Source organism: Pyrus communis, chromosome 7, assembly GCF_041283825.1.
Source record: "Pyrus communis isolate YQ-2024b chromosome 7, ASM4128382v1, whole genome shotgun sequence".
NCBI lineage: Eukaryota > Viridiplantae > Streptophyta > Magnoliopsida > Rosales > Rosaceae > Pyrus > Pyrus communis.
The window spans coordinates 12485964-12503620 of NC_142571.1; the positions used below are offsets into that span (position 1 = coordinate 12485964).

Genomic DNA, 17657 nt, shown 5'->3' on the forward strand with positions numbered 1-17657 from the left:
TTTTTAAAAACAAAACATACTAAAACACTCTAAAACAACTAAAAAAAACACCTTAAAATAGCAAGGAACAACATTTGAAGTAATGGGTGATAAAATCCCACGAATTTGCATTAAATATACTTAGTTACCCCCCCACACTTAAATCAAACATTGTCCTCAATGTTTTAAGCATAGATTCACACAAAACATAAGTAAACACACAAAAAGCAACTAAACATACTAAACATGGCAGAATGTAACTTAACAAAGAGAAGAGTTTAGGGACGCAAATCCGGTTATAGAGTGTAAATGCCCTCTTCTCCTTGGTGATTGCATTGAGGCTTTGATCTTTGTGATTCCACAGGCTTACTCTTGAACTGGTTTTTGCCCATCGTTGATTTTCCTTTGTGCTACTTCTTGAACTGGGCAGCAGGATTCTTTTGGTCTTCCCCGAAGGTCTGAGCTTCCTCCTTTTATCTGTTTCTTTGTTCAATCTTTCCAATTCGTATTGAAGAGGGTTAGAGGATAGCTCAGCATATGCAGTTGTTGCTTGTCTCCACATGCTTCAATGTATCATTTTCACTTGCCTTACTTGCTCCGTTGAAGATGACTACTCGAGAGCAACGCTAGGTAAGCAACCAGGAATAGATTCCAGGCAGTCGGCTCCAGATCGAAAGACTGACTCCAAGTGCCGGCTGATTGCTTCTTTCACTTTGCCATGCGAGTAAGAACAAGGACAAAGAAAAAGACAGGGAAAGAGCATGATATGAGATACTTTTGCTTTTGACCTTGATGATATGAGATACCTTTGCTTTTGAAGAAGCGGTGAATGAATCAGCACATGTATTTGTTGTGCTGTTTCCTCCTGGGTCATCTGTACTCCAGGCATCTGGTATCATCTTTGGGGAAGAAGAAAAAAATGAGTATTTCGAAAGGCTTTGCTGGGAGTGCGCCCTCAGAGGTGAGGAGGAGTTGGGCTTGCCATAAAAGATGAAGGTCGACATATATAGAGATAATATCAAGTGGTGGTACTGTTCTTTTACCCTCGTCGACAAACGTTTTGATCCTGCAAATCCGGCTTTTTGAAATAGTGGCGCCTCTTCGATCTTTGAAAACGCCTCTTCGATTTCTGAGCAGACGCCCCTCCGATTTCTGAATGACACGTAGTAGTGCGGATGCGGTTCCTTTTGACAAAGCTGCACGCATTTTCTGAAAAGCAGAGAAAGCGTCGCCGAACTTTGCGCTTGTCGGCTAAAGATGTGTAGTTGCGATGATGGCCTCCACGTGTTTTCTGAAAAGAAGAAATCTTTTGACAAAGTTGAACACGCCATCTGAAAAGCCAAGAAAGCGTCGCCTAAATTACGTCGGAAATTCCGGTTTTTTTTTAATCGGTGGACGCGTCGTCTTGGCTTCTTATAGAGGTATCGATCACCGCCAACATACACACTCTGAAGATCTCCCATTCTTGAAAATCGTCTCCGGCCCTTTGAAAATTTACTCCATCCACCCATTCTCTTTGAACACTTTTGAAAAAATGGCAAACTCATCGAACCTTTGCTTAGATTTGAGTCTCAGCAGCGATCTGGTTGCGCCCCGTCAAGGTAATGTATGGCGCCCTTCTTTTTTATCTTCTAACGGTCTTCTTACAGGTGAAGACTCCGTGATGCAGGACGCCACAACAGCTACAATAGTAGCTAGGAACCTCCTCACTCTAAAAGATAGTAGGCTGCTGTCAGGACGGTCCGATGAGTTGGCCGTTCAAGAGTCCCTAGCACTTAGTGTTCAGTGTGCAAGCTCTGTGTCCAACATGGGCCAACGCCTGCTTGCCCGCTCCCGTCAGGTGGAATCATTGATGGCAGAGGTGGAAAATCTTAAGCAAGAGGTCCAGCAGCTTAAGTACAAGAATAGAAGTTTGCATGTGCTTGCAAATAACTATTCGTCGGGCATGAAGAGGAAGCTTGATGAGCTGCAAGAATCTGAGGGTCGAATTCAAAGTGACCGTCAAAGGCTTGCGGCTTATCTCCAGAGGCACCTTTTTCCTGGGTCATCCAGCGTTTGGCCAAGTATTGAGGCCTGGAATGCTCTAGCTCCTATGCCTTCTACTCCGATGCCTTCCGCCCCTATGCCTCCCGCTTCTATGCCTTCTGCTTCGACGCCTCGTAGTGGGGCTTCACGTAAACGTCCTTTGTGAAGGCTCCATCTTTCTCCATGTTTAGTATCTTTTTTTTTTTTTTTTTTTTTTTTTTTTTTTTTTTTTATCAAATCGGAGATCAATGGAGAACTTTATTTTATTCAGTGTATTGGGTTGCCTCCCAAGTAGCGCTTGCTTTAACGTCTTCCAGCCGGACGGTACCTCCGTTTAAGCTTAACTAGGTTCCACGGCATGGAGGGTTACCTCCTCCACGACATGCTCCTCAAACATCTCGTAATAGGGCTTCAATCGATGCCCATTCACTTTGAATTCTTGCTGCGTCCTTGAACTTTTGATTTGCACTGCACCATGAGGGAAAACATTAGTGACAATAAAAGGACCAACCCATTTGGAACGCAACTTACCCGGAAACAACCGAAGGCGAGAATTGAACAACAACACTTTCTGCCCAATAGAGAACGTCTTGGCACGAATCATCTTGTCATGAAATGCCTTTGTTTTCTCCTTGTAAATCTGGGCATTCTCATATGCTTCATTTCGGATTTCATCAAGCTCACACAATTGAAGCTTCCTATGTAAACCTGCGGCATCAAGGTCCATATTGAACGTTTTGACGGCCCAATGTGTACGATGCTCTAGTTCGACGGGAAGATGGCATGGCTTCCCATAGATGAGCCGAAAAGGTGACATCCCAATGGGGGTTTTGTAGGCAGTGCGATACGCCCACAATGCATCGTTTAAGCGCAAACTCCAATCCTTCCTTGTAGGCCCCACGGTCTTCTCAAGAATCTGCTTGATTTCCCTATTCGAAACCTCGGCTTGCCCGCTCGTTTGAGGATGATAAGGTGTGGCCACCTTATGTGTGACATTGTATTTCTTGAGCAACGCCTCGATGGTTCGATTACAAAAATGGGAACCTCCATCACTGATTAGCACTCGTGGCATTCCAAACCTTGCAAAAATGTTAGTTTTCACAAAATCTGCAACCACTCGAGAATCATTAGTTCGGGTGGCTTTTGCTTCCACCCATTTCGACACATAGTCCACAGCAAGCAATATATAAAGAAACCCATGTGACGAAGGAAAGGGACCCATAAAATCAATACCCCAAACATCAAAGATTTCAACACTAAAAATGGGGGTTTGCGGCATTTGCTGTTTAGGACCAATATTGCCCGTTCTTTGGCATCTATCACAAGACATGCAAAATGTTCTAGCATCCCTAAAGATGGTAGGCCAATAGAAACCACATTCTAACACCTTAAGTGTTGTTCTTTGAGTGCCAAAGTGTCCCCCACAAGCATAAGTGTGACAAAAGGTTAGAATAGCATTAAACTCAGAATCGTGCACACACCTACGTATAACTTGGTCAGGGCAATATTTCCATAAATACGGGTCATCCCACACATAAAACCGTGCCTCTTTCTTCAATTTATCACATTGGTGTTTAAGTAATTTACTAGGAACATGTTTAGACACCAAATAATTCACCAAATCAGCATACCACAGTTCACTTACCTTGATGGACATCAGTTGCTCATATGGGAATGTCTCTATGATAGGCACGGCATCCTCCTCATGCACCATACGGCTCAAGTGGTCAGCCACCACGTTTTCACTTCCCTTCTTGTCCCGGATTTCGATATCGAACTCTTGGAGAAGAAGCATCCAACGAATGAGTCGTGGTTTGGCCTCCTTCTTGGTGAACAAATACTTCAATGCTGCATGGTCAGTATAAATAATAACTTTAGTACCAAGCAAATAAGAACGAAATTTATCTAAAGCAAATACAACAGCAAGAAGTTCTTTTTCAGTGGTAGAATAATTCAATTGTGCATCATTTAAAGTCCGAGAGGCATAATAGATAACATGCGGCCTCTTTTCCTTCCTTTGCCCCAAAACAGCTCCTAATGCATAATCGGAAGCATCGCATATAAGCTCAAAAGGAAGGCTCCAATCCGGTGGAACAATGATAGGGGCCGAAGTTAGTGTTTCTTTGAGGTGATTGAACGCCTTCTCACACTCCTCGTTGAAGTCAAACGCCACATCTTTCTGGAGGAGACGGCAAAGAGGGTTTGAGATCTTGGAGAAGTCCTTGATAAATCGCCTATAAAATCCTGCATGACCAAGAAACGAACGAACCTCTCGAACCGAAGTAGGAGAGGGTAAGTAGCATATAAGATCTATTTTCGATTTATCCACTTCAAATCCTCTTTCTGAAACAATATGCCCTAGAACTATGCCTTGTCTAACCATAAAGTGACATTTTTCCCAATTAAGCACAAGGTTAGTTTCTACACATCGTTTCAAAATCATTGTGAGATTTTCCAAACAACCATCAAATGAATCACCAAACACACTGAAATCATCCATAAATACCTCAATAATCTTTTCCACAAAATCTGAAAAGATACTTACCATACACCTTTGAAACGTGGCCGGAGCATTGCATAAACCAAAAGGCATGCGACGATAAGCAAAAGTACCAAAGGGGCATGTGAAAGTTGTCTTTTCTTGGTCATCCGGCGCTATGACAATCTGATTATATCCAGAATAACCATCAAGGAAACAATAAAAAGAATGACCGGCTAACCTTTCAAGCATTTGATCAATGAACGGCAAAAGGAAGTGGTCCTTCCTTGTGGTGGTGTTGAGCTTCCTATAATCAATGCACACTCGCCAACCTGTTTGGATACGGGTTGGCACAAGCTCATTCTCAGCATTCTTCACCACTGTCACTCCGGACTTCTTTGGAACACATTGCACCGGTGACACCCAACGACTATCAGAGATCGGATAAATCACTCCACAATCAAGAAGTTTGATAATCTCCTTTTTCACAACTTCCATCATTGGAGGGTTGAGACGGCGCTGAGCCTCTCGAGTTGGTTTAGCCCCCTCCTCTAGAAGTATGCGATGCATGCACGTAGTCGGGCTAATTCCCCTAATATCGGCCAAAGTCCATCCAATGGCCGTCTTGTGCTCTTTCAACACTCGAATCAACTTCTCCTCCTCTATGGCCGTGAGTGATGAGGAGACAATGACGGGCAATGTCTCGTTTTCTCCCAAGAAGACGTACTTTAAATGATCGGGCAACGGTTTAAGCTCAAGTACGGGTGCCTGAATCACTGAGGGTAACAACTTATTAGTGGAAACTGAAATTGAAATTGGGTTAGAAGGCTTACCAAAGTGTTGTGGCAATGACTCAAGTGCAGCGACCATCTCGGCCTCATCTTCACTTCTAGGCACGGCAAAACCAGATTTTTGCCCAATTCCTTGTGCAATTGTTGTTTCAAGTGTATCCCTCTCCAAAGAATCGAGAAATTCCTGCGCCAAATCATCAATTATATCAATAGAAAAGCAAGAATGATCGTCCTTAGGAAATTTAATACTTTCAGAAAGATTGAAATCAATGACTTCCCCATCAAATTCCATTGTTAAAGAGCCTTTAAACACGTCTATCTTAGTTCGGGCCGTCTTCATGAATGGCCTCCCAAGAAGAATCGGCAAGGATGGAGCATGGGTGGTTTCCTCCATTTCAAGGACATAGAAATCCGCTAGGAAGATCAAATTATTCACCTGCACTAAGACATCTTCCAATACGCCCTTTGGATAGGCATTAGATCTATCGGCCAACTGAATAATCACACCATCATTTTTCAATTCACCATGGTTCAATGAAGCATAAATAGAGTATGGCATGACGTTAATTGAAGCTCCTAAGTCTAACATAGCATGTTCGAACTTAGTTTGACCAATAATACAAGGGATTGTAAAGCTACCTGGATCTTTGCACTTTGGTGGTAACTTTCTTTGTAAAATAGCGGAAACGTTCTCACTTACCCTTACTACCTCTTTATGTGACGCCCTCTTCCTTGTAGTGCACAATTCCTTCAAGAACTTAGCGTATTTGGGCACTTGCTTTATGGCATCTAGGAGTGGGAAATTGACTTGAACTTTCCTAAACGTCTTAAGAATGTCCTTCTTATGCTCCTCCTTCTTTGTTTGCCTAAACCTGCCAGGAAAGGGCACGTTTAGTGGAATAGAACTTGACAAAGTCGAATTTGGACTTACCTTAGGCGTGTTGGACGGTTTTGGCACAATAAGGGGTTGCGGCAAAGTTTCTTTCACCCTTGCCGTGGCCTTCTTTGCTTGTTCCTCCTCTTCTTGCAGCAACATGTCCTCTTCTTGACTTGTTTTGGATGGCCTTGAGGTGGTTCCGACCTCCTTACCACTTCTCAACATGATTGCCTTGGCAAATTCGAACCCTCCCTTTGGATTGACAATGGTTGAGCTAGGGAGCTTGCCTTTGTCTCGGAATTGTCCTACAAACTCCGCAATCTGCCCAATTTGTTTCTCCAAGTGATCCACCCTTTTGTCTTGGTTTTGCATAGCTTTGGTTTGATTCTCTTGCCCCTGAGACAAATTGGTAAGTAACTTAAGAAGTGTTTCATTGTCCAACGACGTACCTTGATTGTTTTGGGCAGGTTGTGCTTGGTTTGAATTAGGGCCGAATTGCTTGGTGTAGAACCCCGGGGGTTGTTGTCTAAAACCTCCTTGTTGGTGAGGTTGTTGAGGCTCCCTTCACTTGAAGTTTGGATGGTCTCTCCAACCCGGATTGTATGTATTGGAATATGGATCATTCCTTGGTTGATTTTGGCTTGGAAATCCAATGGCGTTTGCACTCTCCCACCCACCATTCTCAATCAATTGAGGGCACTTTTCCGAAGGATGACCTTGAATAGAACATACGCCACATACAATCGGTCCTTGTATCTTGATAGGAGCATATTTATGCGACTTAAATGGCTTGTTCTCGTACATTTACGTTATGTTTCTTTAGTTATTTTAGTTCTTTATGCTTCTTTTGTGTGTTTTCAGGTTCTAAGGGCTAAGTATGCAAAAGGATGCCTTTTGGAGCCTTTTGGAGCAAATTAGAGATTGGAATGGATATCATATGCTTGGAGCCAAAAGGATGGACGAAATTGAAGACTTGAAGTAGGAAAGTTAAATCCTAAAAAGACCTCATGTTTGAGCATCATTGAAAACTCCTACGCATTTTAGAACACAAAAACAACATTCCTAGCAACCTTAGGACATTTCGTGTGTTTCCTTGTGTCTCCCTTCCTTGCCATGCAAGGAAGGGCTTTGTTCCCTATTTTAAATACTTAAACACTACCACTTATCATTCACCACATATCATTCACCACTTATCATATCATACATTCATTTATCACTTATCATAATCATTCACTTATCACTTAACATATCATACACTTATCACTTATCACTCATAATCATCTACACATTTCAACCATTTAAACACATGTACTTCACCTACAACATCCACCTACTTCACCTACAACATCCACCTACTTCACCTACAACATCCACCTACCTCACCTACAACATCCACCTACTTCACCTACAAATGACATAGCCATATGTTCCCTCCACTACTCCTATAAATACCCTTGCATTCATTCATTCATGGACATCTCATTCACAACACAACACCCCTCAAACACTTCCATTATTCCCTAGCCGTGAGCTTCCCATCTTCCCCTTAGAATCCAAACCGTGAGTCCCCCTTCCACCATTCCTCATCCATTTCCATAATTCCCCAAACCTCACCTTAGACCTTGTGCTACAACAACAAGGAAGATAAGAGGGCCTAAACGTTCATACAATTCAAGTTTGAGTTGTTGGAATGTTTAGGTGTTTCTTTGATTTCAAAGTTTAAATTCAATTCTCTTTGTTTTGTACGTATGAGGAATGGAAGAGAAGAGTGCCTAAACGTTCATACAATTCAAGTTTGAGTTGTTGGAATGTTTAGGTGTTTCTTTGATTTCAAAGTTATGAGGAACTAAACCCCCTTTAGCTAGGGGGTGATTCGAAACTATGTTTATATTTGCATTATGAATTGATTACTTTTGGTTGGAATTTCATAAGTTGTGGATTCAATTTGTTTAACCGTTTGATTGATAACTTATTTATGAATGTTTATTAAGAATGCGCGCTTAATTTTCATGCATAAATATGACGCTAGAATATAAGTGAATTTCACCTAATCGTAATGAACTTATATTCACAAGTAGTGGAGGTTGCTTATAAACAATCGCGTTAAACGAATTCTTGGCATAAGTTTCATGCGTATTCCATAGTAACGAATGCCTCGTCGATGTTTATGATTTCCGTTGAACTTAATGATCTTTGTTGAATGTCTCTATCATGCGTATTCCATAGTTAGGGACTTTGATTAAGAATAATTTGGTTGTAATGCGTATTCCATTCAATCCAATGAATCTAGGGAAATCTGAAAGTTAATTTAAGCGGACCTAATTAACTTGGAGCATTGAGTTTCATAATTTATCGAAAGACCAACTGAGAATCAATCTTGTATGCAAGTGTAACATGTGTGGAGAAGAACCCCTTGGCTATTCCATCATCCATATTTTCATCACATTCATATTTACGTTTTGCCTTTAATTACAATTTGTCCATTTAATTTAATCTCGTCCAAACACAATCCCCCCTTTACTTTATTGTTCAATTTAATTAGAAATCAATTTAGTTTATGTTTTAAAGTATTTTTGAATTCTTTGAGTCTAGTTTAGTGTTTTATATTGTTTTTACGTTTTTAAAGTCAGTTTCCAAGAGATTAACAATCCCTCCTAATCCCCGGTCCAGAACGATCCCTACTTATACATATACTACAATTTGACAAAAAGAGGGTTTAATTTGTGTGCGTATAAATCTCGCACCATATCTTCATTCCTTCGGCCATCTGAGACATAATAGAAGTAAGATTAGCTAACTGAGATTGAATATCGGATTGAGAACTTACCTCATTCAAGTGTTGCCGTGGGGGGTCCCTTTGCCCAAGTCCTTCATATTGTTGTGCATTTAGAGCACGGTTTGCAATTAGGGTCTTGGCTGCCATAGGTGTTTTGTCCACCAATGCACCTCCCGCCGAAGCATCGAGCATTTGCCTTTCAATGGGAAGAAGGCCCTCATAGAAGTATTGAAGGAGAAGCTCCTCCTTCATTTGATGTTGAGGACATGATGCAACAAGGGCTTTAAAACGCTCGTAGTATGCCGGAAAAGATTCTCCTTGACTTTGTTGGATTCCGCTAATTTTCTTCCTCAAGAGAATGACTTTTGAAGTAGGGAAGAACTTCTCCAAGAAGGCTCTCTTCATGCTCTCCCAAGAAGTAACGGTCCCGGGTGCCAATTCATAAAGCCAATCCTTAGCCTTTTCCACAAGAGAGAATGGAAAAGCCTTCATCATCAGAATGTTCCCATCGACATTTATGGGTGTCATGCTCGAACAAACAACCTCGAACTCCTTGAGATGCTTGTTGGGATCTTCCATGGAAAGCCCATGGTACTTCGGAATGTGGTGCAACAAGCTTGACTTCAATTCGAATTCATCGGTCTTGCCTTGGGCAGCCGCGGGGTATTGAATGCAAAGAGGGGCTGCATTGGCCAAACCTGAGGCAGAAAGCTCTTTAATGGTTCGATTGTCCACGGCCATGGTTGGTACTTCCTCTTTAACCCAATCCGTGGCTTCCTCTTCTACTTCAGGTTCGGGACTAGGAGGATTAGACTCTTGCAATTTCTTGTTCCTTCTCAAAGTCCTCTCGAAATCACCGTCAAAGTCGGAGATATGCTCACAAACAGGTTGTGAGCTACGGGTCATAAACTAGTACCTACACACAAAAGTAAACAAGATAAGTAACCAACTTAATAGACTTGGCACAAGTAAGAAAACAAGTTGCCACACACGGCACAAAAACACATACACACGGTGCAAAAAAAAATTAAAACAAAATAGAAACTAAACAATTTAAACAAGACTCAAGACAAGGGATTAGCAACTTTGCCAATCCCCGGCAACGGCGCCAAAATTTGATGCGTGATTTATACGCACACAAATTAAACCCTATTTGTGACAATTGTAGTAATGATGTAAGTAGGGATCGTTCTAACCGGGGATTAACTAGGGGTGCTAATCTACTTTGAATTGACTTGAAAACACAAAAACTAAATGTAAAGACTCTTAACAAGACTACTATGACTCAGAATAACTTTGAAATATTCAACTGCCTAAAATAATCAAATTGACTTAAACAGAAACTTGAACTTGATTTAGACGAATTTGGAAGTGTTTATGACTCCAAATGCTTAAAGACACAAAAATAAAACAAATACGAATGATTAAGACTCAACAAAATATGGGGGAAATGTGTTTGGACGATATTAAATTAAATGGACAGAATATAATTAAGGGCAAAATGTAAATATGAATGTGATGAAAATATGGATGATGGAATAGCCAAGGGGTTCTTCTCCACACATGTTACACTTGCATACAAGATTGATTTTCAGTTGGTCTTTCGATAAGTTATGAAACTCAACACCTCGGGTTAATTAGGTCCGCTTAAATTAACCGTCAAGTTCTCCTTAAGTTAATGAATTGGATGGGTTAGCGCAACGCAATTCACCACATTCTCCAAAAGTCCTTTACGTGAAAAGCACAATAAAGATACAATCAAAGATCATTAAGCATTATGAAAACTATAAGTGTTGACGAGGCATTCGTTACTATGATGAGCATGAAACTAGTGCCAAGAATTCATTTAACGCGATTGTTTATAAGCTGATAGGAGCATATTCATGCGACTTAAATGGCTTGTTCTCGTACATTTACGTTATGTTTCTTTAGTTATTTTAGTTTTTTATGCTTCTTTTGTGTGTTTTCAGGTTCTAAGGGCGCGGGAGCAAGAAAGTGCATTTTGAGGCTATTTGGAGCATTTTTGGGCATGGATTGGATAGCTTATCCATGGAGCCAAAGTTTGGACGAATTTGAAGGCCTTATATTCACTTTGGACATAAAACAAAGGGCCTAGCCCATTCTCTCTTAAACCAACCCCAAGGCCATGCATTTCCTTCCAATTCCAAAACCCACAATCACTTCAAAGGCCATGCAAATCCATATTCAACACCTTAAACTACAACCATGCATCATTACACCACCTTCTCCATCTTTATTCCACATATAATTCACCCTAGCTATCACATTCACACACATGCAAATCATGCACTCACATTTCCTAGCCATGCATCACTTTAACCCACATTCACACACATGCAATTACACACACCATCTTCCCCTTTACAAAACACCATCAAAGCCGTGCTTCCCCCTTTGTTCCCACCAAACACATGCACCCAAACAAAGCCAACCTAGCTAACCCTACATGCATTTCTTTATTCACTCTTCATCACATGCATTTTCACCACCATTCGCACACACATGCATCCTGAAAACCTTGTGCCGTGTATCCCCTTCAACTTTCCAGCTTCCCACTCATTCAATTAAGCCACCATTCATCTTTATTCCACATACACTCATCATCACACACCCTAGCTATCATTCACATGCATTCACATGCATCATAACCCCAAAAACATCAAGAAAACACCCTTGCCGTGGCCTTCACTCACACTTCCAGCTTTCCACCTTGCATTTCCAGATTATTCTTCATCATTTCAGCCACATTTCTAACCCACATGCACTTTAATCATTCAATCACCCCATTCACACACCTTTTCTCCAAACTTTGCCGTGGCATTCATTCCCATTTCCATGCATTCACATGCCTTTCCAGCTTTCCACCTCACAACCACCAGAAATCAACTCAATGCCGTAGGCCTTCATTCCCATTTTCAGCACACACATGCAATTCCAACATCAAAAACTGTCAATACCGTGGGATCCTTGTGCTTTCCAGCTTTCCTAGCTGTTTTCCACCACATGCATGCTTAAACAAACAGCCATTTGCACCTCCATTTCTCCTATAAAAGCCCTTGCATTCCCATTACCAAAGGATCTCATTTTTTTTTCATACACAACACACCACATTCACTCTCCACCTTCTTTAGCCGTGAGTGCCCCTTCCCCATCAATCCATTCTTCCATCTCCAACCACTCCCTACTCCATTCCACATACATCTAAAGCCCTTAACATCTCCTTAGACCTTGTGCCACAACGAAGAAGAAGAGAAGAGTGCCTAAACGTTCATACAATTCAAGTTTGAGTTGTTGGAATGTTTGGGTGTTTCTTTGATTTCAAAGTTATAATTTAATTCTCTTTGTTTTGTACGTATGAGGAATGGAAGATAAGAGTGCCTAAACGTTCATACAATTCAAGTTTGAGTTGTTGGAATGTTTAGGTGTTTCTTTGATTTCAAAGTTATGAGGAACTAAACCCCCTTTAGCTAGGGCGTGATTCGAAACTATGTTTATATTTGCAATATGAATTGATTAACTTTCGTTGGAATTTCATAAGTTGTGGATTCAATTTGTTTAACCGTTTGATTGATAACTTATTTATGAATGTTTATTAAGAATGCGCGCTTAATTTTCATGCATAAATATGATGCTAGAATATAAGTGAATTTCACCTAATCGTTATGAACTTATATTCACAAGTAGTGGAGGTTGCTTATAAACAATCGTGTTAAACGAATTCTTGGCATAAGTTTCATGCGTATTCCATAGTAACGAATGCCTCGTCAATACTTATAGTTTTCATAATGCTTAATGATCTTTGATTGTATCTTTATTGTGCTTTTCACGTAAAGGACTTTTGGAGAATGTGGTGAATTGCGTTGCGCTAACCATCCAATTCATTGACTTAAGGAGAACTTGACGGTTAATTTAAGCGGACCTAATTAACCCGGGGTGTTGAGTTTCACAACTTATCGAAAGACCAACTGAGAATCAATATTGTATGCAAGTGTAACATGTGTGGAGAAGAACCCCTTGGCTATTCCATCATCCATATTTTCATCACATTCATATTTACATTTTGCCTTTAATTATATTCTGTCCATTTAATTTAATATCGTCCAAACACATTTCCCCCATATTTTGTTGAGTCTTAATCATTCGTATTTGTTTTATTTTTGTATCTTTAAGCTTTTGGAGTCATAAACAGTTTCAAATTCGTCTAAATCAAGTTCTAGTTTCTATTTGAGTCAGTTTGATTGTTTTAGGCAGTTTGAGTTTTTCAAAGCCATTCTGAGTCATAGTAGTCTTGTTAAGAGTATTTACATTTAGATTTTGTGTTTTCAAGTCAATTCAAATTAGATTAGCACCCCTAGTTAATCCCCGGTTAGAACGATCCCTACTTACATCATTACTACAATTGTCACAAATAGGGTTTAATTTGTGTGCGTATAAATCACGCATCAAATTTTGGCGCCGTTGCCGGGGATTGGCAAAGTTGCTAATCCCTTGTCTTGAGTCTTGTTTAAATTGTTTAGTTTTTGTTTTGTTTTAATTTTTTTTGCACCGTGTGTATGTGTTTTTGTGCCGTGTGTGGCAACTTGTTTTCTTACTTGTGCCAAGTCTATTAAGTTGGTTACTTATCTTGTTTACTTTTGTGTGTAGGTACTAGTTTATGACCCGTAGCTCACAACCTGTTCGTGAGCATATCTCCGACTTTGACGGTGATTTCGAGAGGACTTTGAGAAGGAACAAGAAATTGCAAGAGTCTAATCCTCCTAGTCCCGAACCTGAAGTAGAAGAGGAAGCCACGGATTGGGTTAAAGAGGAAGTACCAACCATGGCCGTGGACAATCGAACCATTAAAGAGGTTTCTGCCTCAGGTTTGGCCAATGCAGCCCCTCTTTGCATTCAATACCCCGCGGCTGCCCAAGGCAAGACCGATGAATTCGAATTGAAGTCAAGCTTGTTGCACCACATTCCAAAGTACCATGGGCTTTCCATGAAAGATCCCAACAAGCATCTCAAGGAGTTCGAGGTTGTTTGTTCGAGCATGACACCCATAAATGTCGATGGGAACATTCTGATGATGAAGGCTTTTCCATTCACTCTTGTGGAAAAGGCTAAGGATTGGCTTTATGAATTGGCACCCGGGACCGTTACTTCTTGGGAGAGCATGAAGAGAGCCTTCTTGGAAAAGTTCTTCCCTACTTCAAAAGTCATTCCCTTGAGGAAGAAAATTAGCGGAATCCAACAAAGTCAAGGAGAATCTTTTCCGGCATACTACGAGCGTTTTAAAACCCTTGTTGCATTATGTCCTCAACATCAAATGAAGGAGGAGCTTCTCCTTCAATACTTCTATGAGGGCCTTCTTCCCATTGAAAGGCAAATGCTCGATGCTTCGGCGGGAGGTGCATTGGTGGACAAAACACCCATGGTAGCCAAGACCCTAATTGCAAACCGTGCTCTAAATGCACAACAATATGAAGGTGTTGGACAAAGAGAAGGGCCACGACAACAAAGTGTGAATGAGGTAAGTGCAATTTCTGATATTCAGTCACAATTGGCTAATCTTACTTCTCTCGTGTCTCAGGTTGTCAAGGGGTCAAAATCACAAGAAAACCAAGTGTGTGGCGTGTGTACAATGCAAGGGCATCCATCCGAGACATGCCCTCAATTAATAGAGAATGGGGGATGGGAATCTGCCAATGCCGTAGGCTATGGGAATCAAAACCAACCGAGGAACGATCCATATTCTAACACATATAATCCAGGTTGGAGAGACCACCCAAATTTCAGATGGAGAGATGCACAACAACCTGCCCAACAATCTGCACCACAAAGGGGATTTCAACAAAACCCACCTGGATTCCCGCGACCATACCAATCCAACCAACCACCATCGTCCCAAAACAACTCAGGTTCGTCTTTTGATAATTCTCAAGTTATTCAATTGCTAACTACATTGGCGCAGGGGCAAGAAAAACAAACAAAGGACATGCACAATTACGCCAATGAGGTGCAGAATCAAGCTCAAGAGGTGAAGGAGTTGAAGAGACAACCGGGACAAATGGCTGAATTCATGGGGCAATTTAATAGAGAACAAGGCAAGTTACCAAGTTCAACGCAGGTGACTCCGAAAGGAGGATTCGAATCTGCAAACGCCATAAGTTTGAGAAGTGGTAAGGAGGTCGGAACCACCCCAAGGCCGTCCAAAACAAGTCAAGAAGAGGACATGTTGCTACAAGAAGAGGAGGAACAAGCAAAGAAGGCCACGGCAAGGGTGAAAGAAACTTTGCCGCAACCCCTTATTGTGCCAAAACCGTCCAACACGCCTAAGGTAAGTCCAAATTTGACTTTGTCAAGTTCTATTCCACTAAACGTGCCCTTTCCTAGCAGGTTTAGGCAATCAAAGAAGGAGGAGAGTGAAAAGGACATTCTGGAAACCTTTAGGAAAGTTCAAGTCAACATTCCGCTCCTTGATGCAATCAAGCAAGTCCCTAAGTATGCCAAGTTCTTAAAAGAGCTTTGCACAACGAGGAAGAGGATTTCAAACAAGGAGGTGGTCCAGGTAAGTGAGAATGTGTCTGCAGTGCTACAAAGGAAACTACCACCTAAATGCAAAGATCCAGGTAGCTTTACAATCCCTTGTATTATTGGTCAAACTAAGTTCGAACATGCTATGTTAAACTTAGGAGCTTCAATTAACGTCATGCCATACTCTATTTATGCCTCAATGAACCTTGGTGAATTGAAAAATGATGGTGTGATTATTCAGTTGGCCGATAGATCTAATGCCTATCCAAAGGGCGTATTGGAAGATGTCTTAGTGCAGGTGAATAATTTGATCTTCCCAGCGGATTTCTACGTGCTTGACATGGAGGATTCACCCCATTCCACCCCATTGCCGATTTTATTAGGGAGGCCCTTCATGAAGACAGCCCGCACCAAGATAGATGTGTTTAAAGGAACGTTAACGATGGAATTTGATGGGGAAGTCATTGATTTCAATCTTTCTGAAAGTATTAAATTTCCTAAGGACGATCATTCTTGCTTTTCTATTGATATAATTGATGATTTGGCGCAGGAATTTCTCGATTCTTTGGAGAGGGATACACTTGAAACAACAATTGCACAAGGAATTGGGCAAAAATCTGGTTTTGCCGTGCCTAGAAGTGAAGATGAGGCCGAGATGGTCGCTGCACTTGAGTCATTGCCACAACACTTTGGTAAGCCTTCTAACCCAATTTCAATTTCAGTTTCCACTAATAAGTTGTTACCCTCAGTGATTCAGGCACCCGTACTTGAGCTTAAACCGTTGCCCGATCATTTAAAGTACGTCTTCTTGGGAGAAAACGAGACATTGCCCGTCATTGTCTCCTCATCACTCACGGCCATAGAGGAGGAGAAGTTGATTCGAGTGTTGAAAGAGCACAAGACGGCCATTGGATGGACTTTGGCCGATATTAGGGGAATTAGCCCGACTACGTGCATGCATCGCATACTTCTAGAGGAGGGGGCTAAACCAACTCGAGAGGCTCAGCGCCGTCTCAACCCTCCAATGATGGAAGTTGTGAAAAAGGAGATTATCAAACTTCTTGATTGTGGAGTGATTTATCCGATCTCTGATAGTCGTTGGGTGTCACCGGTGCAATGTGTTCCAAAGAAGTCCGGAGTGATAGTGGTGAAGAATGCTGAGAATGAGCTTGTGCCAACCCGTATCCAAACAGGTTGGCGAGTGTGCATTGATTATAGGAAGCTCAACGCCACCACAAGGAAGGACCACTTCCCTTTGCCGTTCATTGATCAAATGCTTGAAAGGTTAGCCGGTCATTCTTTTTATTGTTTCCTTGATGGTTATTCTGGATATAATCAGATTGTCATAGCGCCGGATGACCAAGAAAAGACAACTTTTACATGCCCCTTTGGTACTTTTGCTTATCGTCGCATGCCTTTTGGTTTATGCAATGCTCCGGCCACGTTTCAAAGGTGTATGGTAAGTATCTTTTCAGATTTTGTGGAAAAGATTATTGAGGTATTTATGGATGATTTCAGTGTGTTTGGTGATTCATTTGATGGTTGTTTGGAAAATCTCACAATGATTTTGAAACGATGTGTAGAAACTAACCTTGTGCTTAATTGGGAAAAATGTCACTTTATGGTTAGACAAGGCATAGTTCTAGGGCATATTGTTTCAGAAAGAGGAATTGAAGTGGATAAATCGAAAATAGATCTTATACGCTACTTACCCTCTCCTACTTCGGTTCGAGAGGTTCGTTCGTTTCTTGGTCATGCAGGATTTTATAGGCGATTTATCAAGGACTTCTCCAAGATCTCAAACCCTCTTTGCCGTCTCCTCCAGAAAGATGTGGCGTTTGACTTCAACGAGGAGTGTGAGAAGGCGTTCAATCACCTCAAAGAAACACTAACTTCGGCCCCTATCATAATTCCACCGGATTGGAGCCTTCCTTTTGAGCTTATGTGCGATGCTTCCGATTATGCATTAGGAGCTGTTTTGGGGCAAAGGAAGGAAAAGAGGCCGTATGTTATCTATTATGCCTCTCGGACTTTAAATGATGCACAATTGAATTATTCTACCACTGAAAAAGAACTTCTTGCTGTTGTATTTGCTTTAGATAAATTTCGTTCTTATTTGCTTGGTACTAAAGTTATTATTTATACTGACCATGCAGCATTGAAGTATTTGTTCACCAAGAAGGAGGCCAAACC

At 41.3% G+C, this 17657-nt stretch overlaps 1 protein-coding gene and 1 pseudogene across 1 annotated transcript in view; both read right to left on the reverse strand.

The window, feature by feature from the left end:
* LOC148695737 (uncharacterized) overlaps positions 1-9965 on the reverse strand; it is a 58637-nt gene extending 48672 nt beyond the window's left edge. Inside the window, exon 1 of the mRNA XM_088697384.1 lies at positions 9626-9965. Coding sequence (XP_088553510.1) covers positions 9626-9833 — 208 coding nt within the window. The 5' untranslated portion in view covers positions 9834-9965. The remainder of the gene's footprint in view (positions 1-9625) is intronic.
* Positions 9966-10232: 267 nt separating this feature from the next.
* The window catches only part of LOC148695738 (uncharacterized), a 191924-nt pseudogene continuing 184499 nt past the window's right edge, over positions 10233-17657 (reverse strand).